The 17,649-nt window shown below is 34.0% G+C and overlaps 1 protein-coding gene across 1 annotated transcript; it reads left to right on the forward strand.

Moving 5' to 3' along the window:
• Positions 1 to 2,612: 2,612 nt before the first annotated feature.
• LOC129880229 (thioredoxin H2-like) lies at positions 2,613 to 3,820 on the forward strand. Its single transcript, XM_055954173.1, has 3 exons — positions 2,613 to 2,850; positions 3,076 to 3,198; positions 3,453 to 3,820. Exons 1-3 carry the CDS (start codon positions 2,707 to 2,709, stop codon positions 3,591 to 3,593), a joined length of 408 nt encoding a protein of 135 aa, XP_055810148.1. The 5' UTR covers positions 2,613 to 2,706; the 3' UTR covers positions 3,594 to 3,820.
• Positions 3,821 to 17,649: the final 13,829 nt, after the last annotated feature.

Genomic DNA, 17,649 nt, shown 5'->3' on the forward strand with positions numbered 1-17,649 from the left:
GTGTGATCCAACCAAGTGGTTCATTTGGGGACTAGCAATGGCCTTCGAGTATTGGCCACGCTAGGGTACCCTCTCGTGGTGTGACAATAACTTATCCCACCATGTATATGTGATAACTTATCCCATCAATATGATATAAATGTTGAGATAAGTTATTCCAAACTTGACAACCAAACAAGACATCAAAATTTTATCCCGAGACTATTATTTTATCCCAACACTATTTAGTCTTTTTCTCATGCATGGAAATATTGTGAGACTCAAATCCACTTCTAATTCTTTCACTATATTGTCTTTATATGAATAGCTGAAAAGATTTACTATTTATTTTTTTAGTCGGTACACATAAATAATACACTTATTATATATAATCATACATATATTATATCTATATATATTGATAGCTATATTTAATTTAATCAATAAAATAATCAGCTATTTAGATTAATTCTTCTTCATTTTTTATCAACTTGCTCCAATTTACATTATTCTCACACTTTATTCTATCTCATTCTTCTATAGGCTCTACTAATAATTTTCTAAATTTTTAGTTTGTATGAACTTGAGACGACATAGATGAAAGGCTTATTTCATCAACTTTCCTCCAATCAAATCCTAAAAAAATCTTACCTCCGTTTATTTTAGGTGGTACTCTTTCTTTGTAGTCCCGTTCTAAAAAAATAATATTAACTTACTATAATAAAAAATAATTTAATTTTAAAATTCTTTTTTTATCCTTGATAAAATGATTTATAAACACACAATTATCTAAAGATTATTTTATACCACAAACTTAACAAATTTTCTTTTTTTTTCTTAAACATCGTATAAATTAAACCGTGTCACGTAAAATGGAAGAAGGAAGTATATATTTCTTTTGTAAGATATTCTTCACCACAAACATCTTAGTTCATATATATGTTAAGAAAGTGGCACACTCCACTTTGTTCAATCTTTTTATAAATTTTGTTCTTTGACAATGCATGTGCATATGGAGTTGTAAATGAATTGTGGGGAAAATTCCATATGTTAAGAATAAAACTTTAGAACTACCTCAATGGATTCATATCTCATATAATATCATTCTTTATTTATTTATCTCATATATGGAAACATTTCATAGTGGCGATCAGTGAAACTCAAATTCGAAACTTCTAATTACTCTCTATTACATCGTTCATTGAGTATAACAGAGCAAATGATATAGTCTTTCTTTTAGTTATTGAGTTTAACTAAACATAATATTTTTCTTCCGGACCATAGAATGTTAAATTAATTAATTAAGTTTAAATTCCAGATACATCTTTAAGAAACACCACTAACGAAGTTTAATTACTTTTAATTTGCAGATATCATAACATAATTATACCATTTGAGCTAATTATTTGATGCTGGCCAGGGTGGTTTGCTAGATATTCCTTTCAACAGGAGAAGTTGGTTTCATATCCAATAAATTCACTTTTTAAAGAGCATAACTTTCCATGATCAACTAGGAATAGAATTTGTCATCTACCTGTACAAAATGGTATCCAACGTTTTAATTAGGCAGAATATAGAGATACACATTTAAATTTGACCTTAATTGTTAGTTGAGTACTTTAATTTATCAAATGATCATCTAACTAAACACTTTAACTTATTTATACTGTGCCTTGTGGACATCAAACGTTGACATGGAAAAATGTTTGTCTTTCAAACAAGTAAAGATTAGTTAAATTTAAATTTTAAATTTCAACAAAAATAATGTTTTGATTTTAGTAGGAGAAAATATAATTGAATTACAAGGTGGGAATATATAAAATGCAGTCTATTAGAATAATTAGTTTAGCTTATATATACTAACATTGCAAATTTATCGTAGTAAATTGCTTGTATTATTTTCCATGTTACAAATTTTATTAATTATGAATAATTTTCTAAAGTTATCATTTAGGTGATTTGATGTGATGCTTATAACGAAGGGGGCTAATGGGAGAATCAAAGAGGAGTAACATGATTCTAGGTACACAAGCTTCCGGAGAAGGGCTATACATGACACCTTAGCTTAGACATATCTCACATCGAAAAGGGAGAGAAAAGTGAAGTGTTATATAAGGCAAATCACAAGATTCACACATTTTTGGGCTCGATGATAGCATAGCCCAAGCGATAAATCCATTAGCTAGGTTGCTTGGACTTTGACAAAAAATAGTCCAAACCAGACTCTGACAAATTAAATATAATATTAGAGTCGTACCCCCGCAATACGATATCGGTGGGGAAGCCTCACGAAGGATGCTGAGTCCGTAAAAAAGGGTGTATATGACGCCCATAATGGAGGAAAAGCCGATGAAGCCGGGTCAAAGAGAAAGACTAAAGGCTTCTAGGTTGACAAGCTTCAGAAAAAAGAAATGCACATGATACCTTAGGCAAATTCCACGTTTAAAAGTTAGAGAGAAAAAGAAGTGCTTATATATGACAAAACACAAGTTCTTGTGGTATATTTACTTTTGAGCTTGATGATAGCGTGTTGACATAATGAAGAACATATTCTGTAACTAGTTTAAGTTGTTTTTACATTTGAAAAGAGAAGTTCTTTCATCAGTCATCAGCAACCAATATAAAAAGGGTCCCTGCAAAACTCTAAGCTCCTCAACATCAAGCCAAAGAAAATCTTTCAAAAACAAAAACAAAAACAAAAACAAAAATCTTTTACTCAAAGAAAAAATGGGTGCTAACTACTCAGCTACTTTGCATGAAGCTCATAATATGCCAACCACACCACAATTCAAGAGGTCTCAAGTCATTGCTTTCCACTCTTCAACAAAATGGAAGCTTCATTTTGATTCTTTGAAAGATACAAACAAATTGGTAATCATTTTGCAAGAACCTTTCTGCTATTTCTCTAATGAGATATTATATATATTGATTTAATTTACACACATTAACTGTGTAAAAGACTATCGATGTGTTTAGTCGTCTTTTGAGTGATCCGATAATGTAAACAAATATTTCACAATGTCAATATATAAAAGTTAAACTAATTGTATAGTAGAAGACACTAATCATTGGGATCTTTTGCTCTGTTGCTACTAGGTTGTTATTGACTTCACAGCTACATGGTGTGGTCCTTGCAAATACATGGAACCAGTTATCAATGACTTTGCTGCTAAATATACAGATGTTGAGTTTGTCAAGATTGATGTTGATGAATTGGCTGTATGAATTCTTAACATAACAATCCTTTTCTATTTTGTTCATACTCGTCGAGTTGATTTTTCATATGGCATTCAACTAATACTTATAATCTCAGAATGTCATTTTTTTTTACTGAAGAAAATTAAAATCATGAAGAAATATGACTTTCTGAAATAATAACTATTAGTTAAGAGACTAAATGAGAAATCAACTCCATACTAATCTAACGTCTCGACTAATACTAATTTCTCAAATCTTGGTTGAATTGTAAACAGGACGTAGCTCAGGAATATGGGGTCCAAGCGATGCCAACGTTCATGCTGATAAAGAAGGGGAAGGTAGTTGACAAGATTGTTGGAGCAGATAAAGATGGACTAAAGATGAAAATTGAGAAACACAGAGTTATGTTCATCTAAGCAAATCAAACCAAAGTGTGCAATAGATGTTTGAGCAGAGTTTGCTGGAATGACCCTTCCCCTGTAGAATAAAAAATCATATCTGTATCAAATTTTGATTGGAAGAAATTAGCTTATGTAACTCATCTCCAGTTCTTGCTGTAAACTTCAGATTAAAGAGGCTGATTAAAGCACTAATGTTTCACATTTACTTGGTTTGAACAAGTGTATTTCTGAGTTTTTTGTTCTTATAATTTTTTTTTTTCCAAATCCAACATCCTATAGTCACATACGTGAATCTATGAAGAAACCTAGACCACCTAATGAATATAAGAACCAGGTTCCTATACTATGAATGAAAGTAATAATGCAACAGAAACGACACAAATTTATCATGGAAAACTGTTATAATTCAAGTTTTGATGCATCAACAAACCGTGGGACCTGATTGGCGGACCTGGTCCCATGATTAGCAAGTAACAGATAAAGTGGAGTCCAGCTGTAAAGCTGCAAAAGTTGGTGGACACTGCAGCAGAGGTGCACATTCACGTTTTGTGTATCGACAAACCATGAGACCTGATTGGCGGACCTGGTCCCATGAATGATATGCATCACAGATCAAATGGAGACCAGCTATAAAAACTGCCACCACCTGCTGTGGTTGGTGGGCAACAGCTGAAGGACAAAGATGTCCAGCTAATCAAAAGATACTAGGTTGTTTCGTCCATATGCTAAATACCATCTTTAGAACATGAAGCAACTCAGTTCTACACATCACATTTACAAGGAAAAAGGAAAAAGGTGTGTGTGCTCAAAAGAAAGAAAAACTTCCTCAAGACAGCAAGGGACCTGATCGAGCTACTATTGAAGAATAGTTTTTAGGTTGTTGCTTTTGCTTTACTCTGAAGATTCAGTTTTTTGTTAAAGCTCTCTTACCTTTCGGTAATTTCACTAACTCATATGTGTCATGTTCTAGGCGCAACCTATTTGATGGTAATGAAGATTTTTATTTGTGAAAACAAAGATTTAATGGAGGAAATTTGGAGATGAAGATTCAACCTGTTAAAAATTATGTGAAGAAGGTGCAACAAATTTAGTTTTTTAGAAATTCAGGCCAAGGAGGAGAATTGTTAGGTACTTGCCTTGATTTTCTTGCCATAATTGAGTTTTTCTTTTTCTAAAAGTGAAAACATAAATTTTGGATATTTGTCTAATCATTTCGGCTGTAGGAAAAAAATTGGACTCTATAAATTGAGGCTCTTTCCTTTCTGGTAGCATTCATAATGTAGTCCTAAAGATTTTGAGAGTTTTGTTTAGGGGGAGAATTTGTGAGACACAAGTGTTATACCACCACTTATGTCTCACCTCTTTTTATGCGGAGTAAATTTTGTAATGTTACTTCTCTCTATATTTCGTAGTCTTTTTTATATAGTGAATTTCTCATCTTCTTTTGTGGATGTAGGTCTAGTGACCAAACCACGTTAAAATATTGTCTGTTTTGATATATTTTTGTTTTATTATCTAATTTATCATCTTTCGATAATTGTTTTGCTAGCTTCCGCATAACATCTAATTATTTTAGTCCTTGCCAAATAAACCTATGTTTTGGATGAACTTTAAACGACATAGATGAAGGGGTTATTCCTTAGCATCGACAAGTCAAATAGAAGAAAAAGAGAAACCACATTCCATCAACGAGGGCTGTACAGGGCAAACCGATAAACCGCACCAAACCGACAAACTGAACCAAACCGGAAAAAAACCCGACTAGTGGTTTGGTTTGACTTGGTTTGGTGTTTGGAAAAAAAACCCGACCATTATAGGATTGGTTTGGTTTTAACTAAAAAAAGTCAAACCGAATCCAAACCGACCCGATTATAGATATACTACTTTTAAATTATGTTATACATAAAAATATTTATTAAAATGTAATTTATAAATATTTTTAAAATTTTTTTCATAATTTTTGTTTTCTTTCTTACATTTAGATTTGGACTTGAGAAGCCCATCTAAATAATATTCAAAAAAAGCCCATCTTATAAAGTTATATTATAAAGTTAAAACTTCAAACAGTGTTCTGCCTCCATCTTATATGTTAATATTTTGTACTAGAACTCTTTTTAAGAAGCACTGCTCTGTGCTTTTTATTAGATACTATGAAAAACCCAAAAAATCCGAGAAAAATTGATATCGAAAAACCCAAATTTTATTGGTTTGGTTTGGTTTGGTTTATAGATTTAATAACCCGACACAAATAGTTTTGTTTGGTTTGTAAAAAATTCGAACCAACCCAGTCCATGTACACCCCTATGACATCAACTTTGAGTTCGTTTAAATACAAATTAAAAAAATGTTTTACATGATGTTTTTCATTGTAAGAATATTTTTCATGACAAACATTTTAGTTATACCTAAAGGAACAAGATGTTAACAAAGTGGCAGACTTCACTTTATTCAATTGGATTCTCTTCACCAATATTTTTCATGACAATCAGCATGTGGAGTTGCAATTGAACTGCACACCATTTTCATTGCAAAATTCTCTCTTGAATGTCTTTTAGATTCCTTTGTGTTTCTGCACAAGGACAATTACATATTCTAACAAGACAACTTTAAAATTACCCTACTGGATTCATTTTTCATATACCATTAATCTTTTTCTCATGCATAGAAATATTGTTAGACTCAAATCCTGAACTTCTAATTATGAAAATATACATATTGAATTGTATGAACTGTTTTTATCTAAAAAGTCTAAACCGTTAAAAGATATATTCTTTTATTTATTTAGGTACTCAATGATTCCTAACTTCTTTTAAGTGGGGGATTCAAAATTTTAAATTTATGGATTCTGAATTTGAGGACATGACAACTTACTGATTTTAGGAAGATCATTTATACATAATAAGTGGATGTTTTGATGTAATTACAAAGTTTTGACCAAAATTGAGTTCAAAACATCAAATCTTTCCATTAGTGGCGGACCCAGAAATTTTATGAAGTGGGATTCAAAAAAAATTAAACACGCTAATCAGAAAAAAAATATGCTTATTCGGTTTCGAACCCGTGAGCTGAAACAAGTTAAGGCAAAATATTGAACCCCATTTGCCATTGAGCTAGTCCTTTGGCTTATGCTCAGGGGGTTTAATGTTAAATATATACACATAAATTAAAAAAATTATCTTATATATACAGTGTAATTTTTTAACGAAGGGGGTTCGGATGAACCCCTGAACTTGCCTTGGGTCCGCCCCTGCTTCCAATAAGCACCTGAAACTCCTCTGAGACCCCCGGGGCCGACACAAACCAAATATGTAAATCAATCATATAACAAGTTCCGAACCTATTGGAATCATCAAATCATCATCCGAGGTCGTCTTTACCAAATGTTGACTCAAAATCTTCTAATGAACTAGAAAGCCAACCAATGATCCAAACCACTCCCAAGCCCTTCGAGACCCGTGCAAAACATCCGACTATGTCATAGATTTCCCGCAAGATCTATTGAAACTGTTAAACTCAAATCCAAACTCGTTAACCCAAAAATGATGTATGTGGAAACTTCCAAAATAAAATCTCTTTTTTGGAATGTTGCATAATAAATATTAGTTATGTGGATTTCTAAATTGTTAATCAAATGTCAGATTAATTTTATACATGGATATCTTATTTTCTATCTACCTACCAAACATCGTATAAGTTATACGAAAATAAATACATGAATAACTTGTTTCTTATCCAGCTACCAAACAACCCCTTAGTGTATATAAATTAAGCTCATTATACTAAAGTGGTAATAACCCTACATAAGAAATATTAGACTAAAACACCAAAGCAATATAGCATCAAATCTCTCTTTGTATAATATATGGAATGGTTGACATAATTCAGAACATATTCTGTACTTGTTTAAGTTGTTTTTGTTGAAAAACTATATGCACAGCGGAATCATACTAGAATCATACTGCTTACATGAATAATAGATAACACATACGTTTATGCTAAAACACATATGACGATCATGCTAAAACACATAAACTTGCTGCAATTTAATTTGATAAATACCTCTTGAAGCGTGAGCAAATATCTTCAAGCGAATCCACATGTTAGACTGTAGTTTTGCGGTCTTCTACAGTGATCTCAAGTTCACAACTGAACTCTCTCAATATTTGGGTGGGCAAGTATCACATAGAAAACCCTACATCCATCCTTTTTAGTTCAGGAGAACCCCCATTTATAGGGACCTTTTTCCAGTCCAAAATGGAGAAGAAAATAGAATTCTGAGTTCTAGTTAAATTATGGGCACTATAGGGACCGCGGAATTAACTGAGGCTCCCTATTATGGAAATAATTTAAATAATTAATTTGATATTATTCTTACCATAATAAATTACAAATCATTCCACTACAAATTCGTAAATGCACTCCTCCATTTATATTTTGAAATTTCCCATTAATCACTTATGTAATTTCCCATGTTAAGATTACAGATAAATTAATAAATTAAATTACTGACAAATTTAACTTAAAGATTAATTTTCTTTAGAGCACTACTTAACTTATTTCAGGTGTCGGATTTATAAATTCACTTGCAAGGTTTCACACAATGAAAACTTATAAGCTTCTCAAAAAGGCATATTATCAATCTCTATATTGAGACATGGATTCCATCAACTAACTTATTATTTCACCAATATATATTATTATCCTCCAATCTATCATGCATATTGACCCATCTCAGAATCTCACATTTTAATAAATAAAAATGATAATTAATAAATACAGATCATAATATTTATATTAGGATTGAGAATATAAGTGTATCTAACAGTTTAGAGAATATGTTTTTCTCAATCAGTCTAAAACAACTATCTCTACTCAGTCTCGTTCAATACATACAAAATGCACTAGCACAAGAAGTTGGAACTATACCGTTCTCATAATCAAGATAAATTATATATAATTTTGTGCTACAGTCATACCGATGGCTTGTTCAATTTCCATCTTAGATTGTGAACAAAAAACTTTATACTTATAAGAACCGATGATTTAATCCTCCGTGTATAAGCTAAAACTCTATACACTAAATCATCTACTATATAAGTTAATGGATAGATAAACGAATATATGATCTATTAAACATTTTATTAAAATTGAATAAATAATTATTCTATAATAAATACTATATATAAATGTATTGTTAATAATATATATTCCATGGTTAATAGTATATATCCCAACAATCTCCCACTTACACTTTTAACCATCAAAATTGTTATAATATACTATATCTAAATGCATGGTTAATATTATATACCCTAACAATCTCCCACTTAGATGTTTAATCTTGAAAATTGTTAGAATATTATGTCTAAATCCATGATTAATAGTATATACCCTAGCTAGCAGTTTTCACATTAAAAAAATCAACAGTTTAGTACATCAACAACCAATATAAAGAGGGTCCTGTCATGACCCCGACCCACCGTGATTGACACTCATAATAACTCTCCGACTGGAGAACCTTTTTTACTGCCCAACTTGTCAAACTTAAGAGATAACAATTAAAGACTTGCGGAAGAATGATTAAAACCATACATAATATTGAGTTCCCATAAACTCAGCTAACAATTTTAATAACAACGAAATGCGAAAACATCCTAGGAACTGAAAGTCGTCAGTACCAAAACTCTAACTAAATGTCAATGTAAAGAAAAAAGAGAACACTCCCGAAAGAAATCATGAAACTAAATAGTGTTTGAAAATCTGAGTCCTGAAAAGGGGACTAGAATAGAGAAGAGTTCACGACAGCTTGAAACAAATAGCTCACTCTTGAACCAGAACGAACTTTACTCTTCTAACCAAGGTCTCTTCATAGCCGGCTGAATATGCCATGTACTCAACAAAATGGCAGAGTAAAAGTAGTATCAATATACAAAAATAATGGTGTACTGGTAGGATGATGCGGTTAGCCAGTAGCGGATCATAGACAAGTAAATTCCACATAATAGGCATATACATATACAGAATAAATCAACTAATCTCAAGTTCAACCATATTCAGCAATATCACAACTCCATATTTTCCATATGCTATAACTTCGCACAAAGGACCTACAAACAATCAACTTTGTGTCGGAATATGACACCCGATCTAAATATGTGTCGGAACGTGACAACCATCCAATTATATGCCAGAATGTGACACCCGATCAAATTATGTGTCAGAACGTGACACTCGATCCAAACATACCACAATCACAAATACATTCAATATTTACAACATTATATCGCCAAGAACAAGTTCATTACAAAACAAGACAGCAAGTGATCATTTCACACATAATCTAGCAGGTTTTCCTATTCATATACATACATGCATATCATGAAGCAATTTAACAATTATATGAAACACAAACGGGAAACTAGACCATCACCTACCTCAAATTCATGCTTCAACAACCTTACAATGCAAGAACTTTCCCTTTCCGGATTCGCTCTTCTCGTTCTTGGTCTAGAAACAGTAAACACATATTATGGATCAACACCATGGCCTAACTATCATGAAATATAACACAATTCACACCCTAGGCCAAAACCATGATCATAACCCCACCCTAGGGCTATTTTCCACTATTAGTCTTCAGTTTAAACCCTTCCCCAATGATTACCAACCATAAATTCTAAGTTCTAGGAATCAAATGATGAATTTAGGGAGTAAAATCCTTACCTTAAGCATGGAAATCCATGGAAAATTGATAGAATTTTCCCTAGGTAGCCTCTTAAAGTCTTAAAAGCTGATTTTGCAGAAAAAGACCATTTCTAGACTTAGTCGCGACTTAAGTCGCGACTACCCCACTCTGGCAGGAATAATCCCACTCTGGCAGAATATACGAAATAGTGAGGTAGGAGTTTGTGCTTCAAGACAAGTCCTCATTTCACAACACACCCCTTTTCAAGGACATATTAAAATATACCCTTCACGCCAACTTTGATTTCGGGAGTTTTACTCGTCTTAATGTGATTTCGCGAAGCCATAAATGCTCCGTATCATCTTGTCTATCAGCGTATTGAATAAAATTATATATTTAACCTCCGATCATTCACATGATTACTCTAGACTTCACTTGACTCAGAATTCATTTAAGTTTGGCCTAGGCTAATTTTTTTCGAAGTTACTACCCGAAGTTTTCTGGCCCGAAATCCTTCTTCATTGGCCTATTTCTAATGACGGGGATAGGTTGTTATAATAGATACCAATTTATCCATCACTCATTTCTGAGTGACTAACTAAGGAAAATAGGGCTAAAGAAAAAGATATAGTAGTACCTGTTTCGTCGAACAATCAAGGATACTTGTCTCGCATGTCTTTCTCAGTCTCCCAAGTAGCTTTCTCTACCAGACAATGTTTCTATTACATTTTAACCATGTTGATCTCTTTAGTCCTCAACTTTCGGAAATCACGATCAAGAATTGCAACTGGCTTCTTCTCATACTGGAGTTTTTTGTTTAATAACACCGAGTCCCATTTAATGATGTAGTCCCCATCTCCATGGTACTTTTTCATCATGGATACGTGGAACACCGAGTATACCCTATATAAGCTAAATAGTAACGCTAATCTGTACGCCACTGGCCCTACTTAGTCAAGAATTTCAAAAGGACAAATATAACGAGGGAAAAGTTTACCCTTCTTGACAAATCTCATCACCCTTTTGATGGATGACACTTTTAGAAGTACTTGATCACCATCCTTGAATACCATATCCCTTAACTTTCGATCAACATACTCTTTCTGATGACTTTGAACTGCTAATAGCTTAGCTTGGATGCTTCTTTCCTTATCCTTATCATCCCTAACTAAGTCAACCCCCAATAGCTCTACTTCCGAAGATTCAAACCACTTATGGGAGACCTGCATCCCCTCCCATATAGGGCTTTGAATGTCTCCATATCAATATTGGAGTGGTAACTATTGTTGTAGGAGAACTCACACAAGGGAAAAAACTTATCCCAATATACCCCGAAGTCTATAACACACGTCCTCAACATATATTCCAGCACTTGGATAGTCCTTTCCAACCGCCCGTCTGTCTATGGATGAAAGCCATGATGAAAGTCAGTTGAGTGTCCAACTCTTCATGCAACTTTACCCCAAAAATTGGAAGTGAAATGTGTACCACGGTCTGAAATAACAGAAAGAGGCACCCCGTCCAGCCTTACTATCTCCTTCACATAAATCCTGGCCAGCTGTAGTGCATTGTAGTCCACTCTAGCTGAAATGAAGTACGTCGACTTTGTTAACCTATCAACCACTACCCAAATGGAGTCATATTTTTCCAAGGTCTTAGGAAGTCCCACCACAAAATCCATGGCTATTCTCTTCCACTTCCATTCAGGAATAAGCATTCTTTGAAGTAAACCTGCAGGTCTTTGATGCTCGTATTTCTCCTATTGGTAGTTTTGACATATGGCTACATATTCATCTATGTATTTCTTCATACCAGGACACCAATATAACCATTTCAAGTTTTGATACATCTTGGTCACTCTCGGGTGAATAGAGTATTCTGAACCATGAGATTCAGACAGAATCTTCTGAATTAGTCCATCTATTCGGGGAATACAAATCCTTCCCCTAAAGTGAAGCACCCCCCTGGATTAAGTGTTGAGTCTTGGGCCTTGTCCATTAACACTTTTTCTCTAATTTCATTTAAGCTCACATCCTCAAACTGCTTAGTCTTGATCTCTTCTATGAAAGTGGGCCTTAGATCAACTCCGACCATTATCCCACCTTTCTCTGAGATTCCTAGACTCATAAACCTGGCTTCCAAGGCTGGAATTTCTCTAGCCAAGGGCCGCTTAAGAGTCCCCAAATAGGCTAAACTACCTATGCTCACCGATTTCTGGCTCAATACATCTGCTAACACATTAGCCTTATCTAGATGGTATTAGATAGTGACGTCATAGTATTTAAGCAACTCCATCCACCTTCACTGTCTTAAATTCAAGTCCTTCTGGGAGAACACGTATTCCAACTGCGGTGACCAGTAAACACCTCACACTTGGCACCATACAGATAATGTCCCCAGATTTTTAGTGCAAATACTATCGCTGCCAACTCCAAGTCATGATTCAGGTAGTTCCTCTCATGCACCTGCAATTGATGCGAAGCATATGCTATAACATTTTTATCCTGCATCAATACAACATCCAAGCTAGAATGTGAAGCATCACAATAAACAATGAAGTCTTTACCTTAAAATCAGTATGGTCAAAATAAGTGTTGTGGTCAGAAGAGTCTTAAGCTTTTGGAATCTCTCTTTACACTTGTCAAACCACTTGAATGAGACCTCATTTTTAGTCAATCTGGTCAAGTGAGTAGAAATAAAAGCAAAGTTTTTCACGAATTGGCGATAATAACTGGCCACTCCCACAAAATTGCTAACCTCGGTCACGGAACTAAGCCTAGCCCATTTCTTAACTGTCTAAATATTTTATGGGTCCACCATTACTTCTTCTTTGAAAATAACATATCGTATGAAAATTTCTACGGTTCTATCAGCTACAAAAGATCTATTTTTGTCTAGAAAATAGGTTGGTTTGGGTTTTGGAGTCTTCGTTTTGAGTTTATGCGATTAGGCGTTTTAATTTTAAAGTTTTAGCCAAGTTTGACTTTGGTTAACTTTTTGATTTAACGCACTCGTATAAAAATTCCATCAGCGTTGTTAGCTCTAAAATGCCAAGTTTGGTCTAGAATGACTTTTAGTTCGGTTTTCGAGGTGATCAAAATAAGTTCTTGTCCATTTGTGCTTATTAAGTGTTTTCTTTAAAACTCCTTTGACTTGGGTCAACATTCTATTGAAACGACCTCCGTTGGAAAATCCGTCGATTTCATTGAGTCCAAAATGTCATTTCTAGTTAGGTAGCATGGTTCGTTCGTGTCGACGACATTTTGAATGAGTTTCGAGCCCCGTTGAGAGACTTGTTTCCCTTAGTGAAATGCACCAACACAGCTGCTGGTGTACCTCAAATTTACTCTCCGCGTCCGTGGGCCCCTGGCCGCATTTGTGGAGGTCGAGTATTTTTCTCTCTGCGTCCGCAGGCCTTTGGCCGCGTTCCCAGAGGTAAGGATGGTTGTACTCCACGTTCGCGAAGAGTCAGCTTGCTGATTTCCACCTTTGCGGAGCTTTTCTCCGCATTCGTAGAGAATATTGAGAGGCCTAGGAGTGAGGTCTTTTAAGACCCTATGCCAGCCCTTTTCTCTACATTTCCAACACTTCAAAACATGATTTTTGGAGCAAATCCTGACCATTTTCTATCATTTTTATTTTGGTGCATTGAGGATTCTTATGGGAGTATTTTGAGACCTTTTTCCGTCCTAAAAACCTTATAAATATCGAATAAATTTCATTATATCTTGCATTTTAATACTATACTAGGGCTTAAAATTAGTCGGGTTGTTTGAGCTCTTTCGTTGCTCGAAATGTGCCCATTTTTGGGACATAAGTTCTTTGAGTTACTTGGGACCTTGTGAAGGTGTTGGTTTTTTCATTTCGTATGCGGGTCCCAATGTCGACTTTTGACCCGATTTTGATTCTATTTGTAATTATAGCAATATGGATATCGTTGGCCTTGTTTTGATATGTTCTTCAATAATTTGATAGAGTGGCATAATTTGGAGGTGGACTAGAGAGGAAAGACTCTAATTTAGTGGTTTGGGTGCAATTTCGGGTTTGAGGTAGGCTATGACTTACTCTTTTTAGACTTACCTTGGCTAGAATTGGTATATTTTGAATAGTAATGCATGATTAAGTTATGGATTTAGGTGTTGTTAGTCATTGAGGAGTTGGGAGTCGATGATCATCGTTAGTGAATGGTTTGGGGTTTTAGTCGTGGAATCCTTAGCCTAGGTGATATCTCGACTTGTTTATATCGATTAGAATCCTTGGAGCTTTCTCCTAGGTGATTTGAACATAGAATGTCGGTTGTTTAACTTACTTGGTTTTGGTTGCCGGTTGGTGTGATCTCGGTGTATACCTATATCTTGCTTGCTTTTACTAATGAAATATTGGGCCGGATGCCGTATCTTTTGTACACCGAAGTCTCAGGTTAGTGATTTGGCACCTCTGACGGGATTTCTACTCAACTAGAATGATATATGATTTTGACTTATTACTTTTATTGATATGCCTCGCCGGTGTTAAAGAACCTTTTTACAGAATAAAAATGGTGATTTTAAGATTATGGTTTATAAATAAATGTGAAGATTTAAAGGAAATACCGATGGTATTTTAATTATGGAAATCCTATTGAGAAGCTCAAGGCGTAAATTTCGGGCGACCCATTGATACATACTTTGGGTCATTATTATTATTATTATTGAGAAACTCGAGGTGTGAATTCCGAGTGGCCCGTTGATACATATCTTGGGTTATTATTATTGAGAAGCTCGAAGTGTGAATTCTAGGCGGCCCATGATACATATTCGGATTACTAATACTATTAATGGGAGGTACGAGGCGTGAAATTCTGGGCACTTCATGATATTTTTGAGAATATTGAGCCTTAGCTACGAGTTTACATTGAGTATTCTTTCGATATTTTTATCAGATGAGATTATTGATGTGCTTACTTGATTGGTCGGACTTGCTTGACTTCAGTATGATTATTCACGTGCCTCTTTCCCCGTATTTATAGCTTGTATTCTTCTTTTATTGTTATTAGTATCATCGTGTTACTTAATATATATTTTATTCTTTCTGAGCTCGATCGGCCTATGATACCTACTGGGTACCCCGTGTTTTGGTACTCATACTGCACTTCTGTATCTTTTGATGTAGCTCCAAGTTTGAGTCACCCTCAGCGTGCGCCTGATCATCCGTAGCAGTGCCAGTTTCATATTGTAGTAAGCTCCCGGTGTTCAAAGACTTGCTACATTCCCTCTTTTGCACTGAATTATATTTTTTTGTATTTTGAACAGTCAGATCTGTATTGTATATTTATACATTTTGTCAGCTTTGTACTTAGTAGCTCCTGTACAAGTGACACCAGGTCTGAGGTTTGGTTTAGTGTCAGTCCATCATTTGTTTTGGTCACTATCGGGCCTTTTGTATATTTTGTATCATATTTACATATCTATATCTTGGCCTGAATTTTCTTGGGTTATATTCCCTAGAAACCGCCTTCTTTGTTATTAATTATTTAATTAGATTGAGATTTGTCTTCCGCTTGTCTTGGGATTGATTTGCCTACTCAGAGGTTATGGTAGGCGCCATCATGACCCGGATTCGTATCGTGACACCTTCCCTTCTCAAGGGTCATAAACTCATCATTCTTTCTTGTAACACCCCGTAAAACATTGTATGTGGTATTTTAATTTTCGATAAAAATAATACTTTTTCTGTATTTTGGATATAACTTTTAATAGAATAGTCCAAATTAGGTGATTCAAATTTCTGAATAACTCCAACGGCATTACCTACAACTTTCATGAGACCATATCTTTAGATTCAGTGGATACGTAGGTCAAATAAATTAATTTTTGCAAGATATGATGTTGTGATGAAATGGAATGTTTGTAGAAGAAAAATCATATATCACAGTAGGATGCTTCAAATTGGTTGATTCTTAAATGACATGAAAGTATACTTCTATATCTACAATTCATATTGGATCCTCTGGAACCACAAGAATCCTTAGAGACACCAAATCCTAATTAGGAAGTTATCTTGTTCAAACCCAGCTTTGAAAATGGGTATTTCATTAAAAGAAGGTTCATCTCACCAACCATGGATAGATCTAGATCCATTTGACATCACCCATGACATCATCAATGAGATCACAATCCTCCATTGAATTCTCAAAATCATCTTTTGTAATTATTTTTATTTATTGTTGGGTCTCTCCTCCACACCTATAAATACCCATCTTATTTTCTCATTTTATTCATCAAGCAACTCTTCTCTCTATACACTTCTTTACTCATTTCCAAATATATTTCTAGTTTTTATTAGTGTAGAAATATTATTTTGGTGATTCTTATACTCCGAGTGGTATACAAAATGCTCCGACGAGGAGAAAAGGCTAGGAGTTCAAGAGTGGTCATTGAGTTCTTCAATTCAGAGTAAAGCTTCGAATTTTAGGCATGTAAGGCTATTCATAGCATTTGATTGAGTTGTCCATGCGCCCAACATTTAAATTCATCGTAATTGAGTTATAGTTGAGTTTTACTCAAATCTTGAATTTTAAATGAATTAATTCTTCTTCTATTGAGTTAGGTATATTTATGCATTGAGATTATTATTATTTTTATCTCTCATATTATTGGAATTATTGTTCATGACTACTTTTCTATGAATCCTAATTGATTTGATGTTCATGAATATTTTTACACGTATTTTAATAAAGATGTTGGCTTTTAATATTTATTGACAAAAAGAGTGATTTGAATTAATACTATATATGTGTTTTATTGAGTTTTGAAAGAGCAAAAGAATTGAGTTTAAATGAATTTGAGTAAATGATGTTTTGAGCAAGATATTTTGATGAGATGTAAATAATGTTTTGAAGTGTAATGTTGATAAAGAGGTAATAAGATGAGTTTGATATTTTTTTCCAATAAAACTAGATGATGATGTTAATATGAACACATATTTTGGGAGTAGTATTCAGCACCGAGTTGGGTAAGAGTTTAATTGACTCAAACCCCAGAACTACGTAGCCAGCGTAGGATGGAGGCTATACCTCTTAAGTCCCAAAAAGAGTATTTCAATGATTGGATCCAAGATGGTGATGTCCTTTACCCTGAAAAGGTATTGGATGAATGTGGCAATGACATCGCTTCGTTGTATCATCACTAACTCATAAGTGATGGTTGTCGGTTAGAGAAACTCCCAACTGAGTAAGCATTGCTTCTTCTTCTTCTTCTTCTTCTTCTTCTTCTTATTATTATTATTATTATTATTATTATTATTATTATTATTATTCTTTTTCTTTTTCTTCTTCTTCTTCTTCTTCTTCTTCTTATTATTATTATTATTATTATTATTATTATTATTATTATTATTATTATTATT

This window comes from Solanum dulcamara, chromosome 2, assembly GCF_947179165.1.
Source record: "Solanum dulcamara chromosome 2, daSolDulc1.2, whole genome shotgun sequence".
In the NCBI taxonomy this organism is placed as follows: Eukaryota; Viridiplantae; Streptophyta; class Magnoliopsida; order Solanales; family Solanaceae; genus Solanum; species Solanum dulcamara.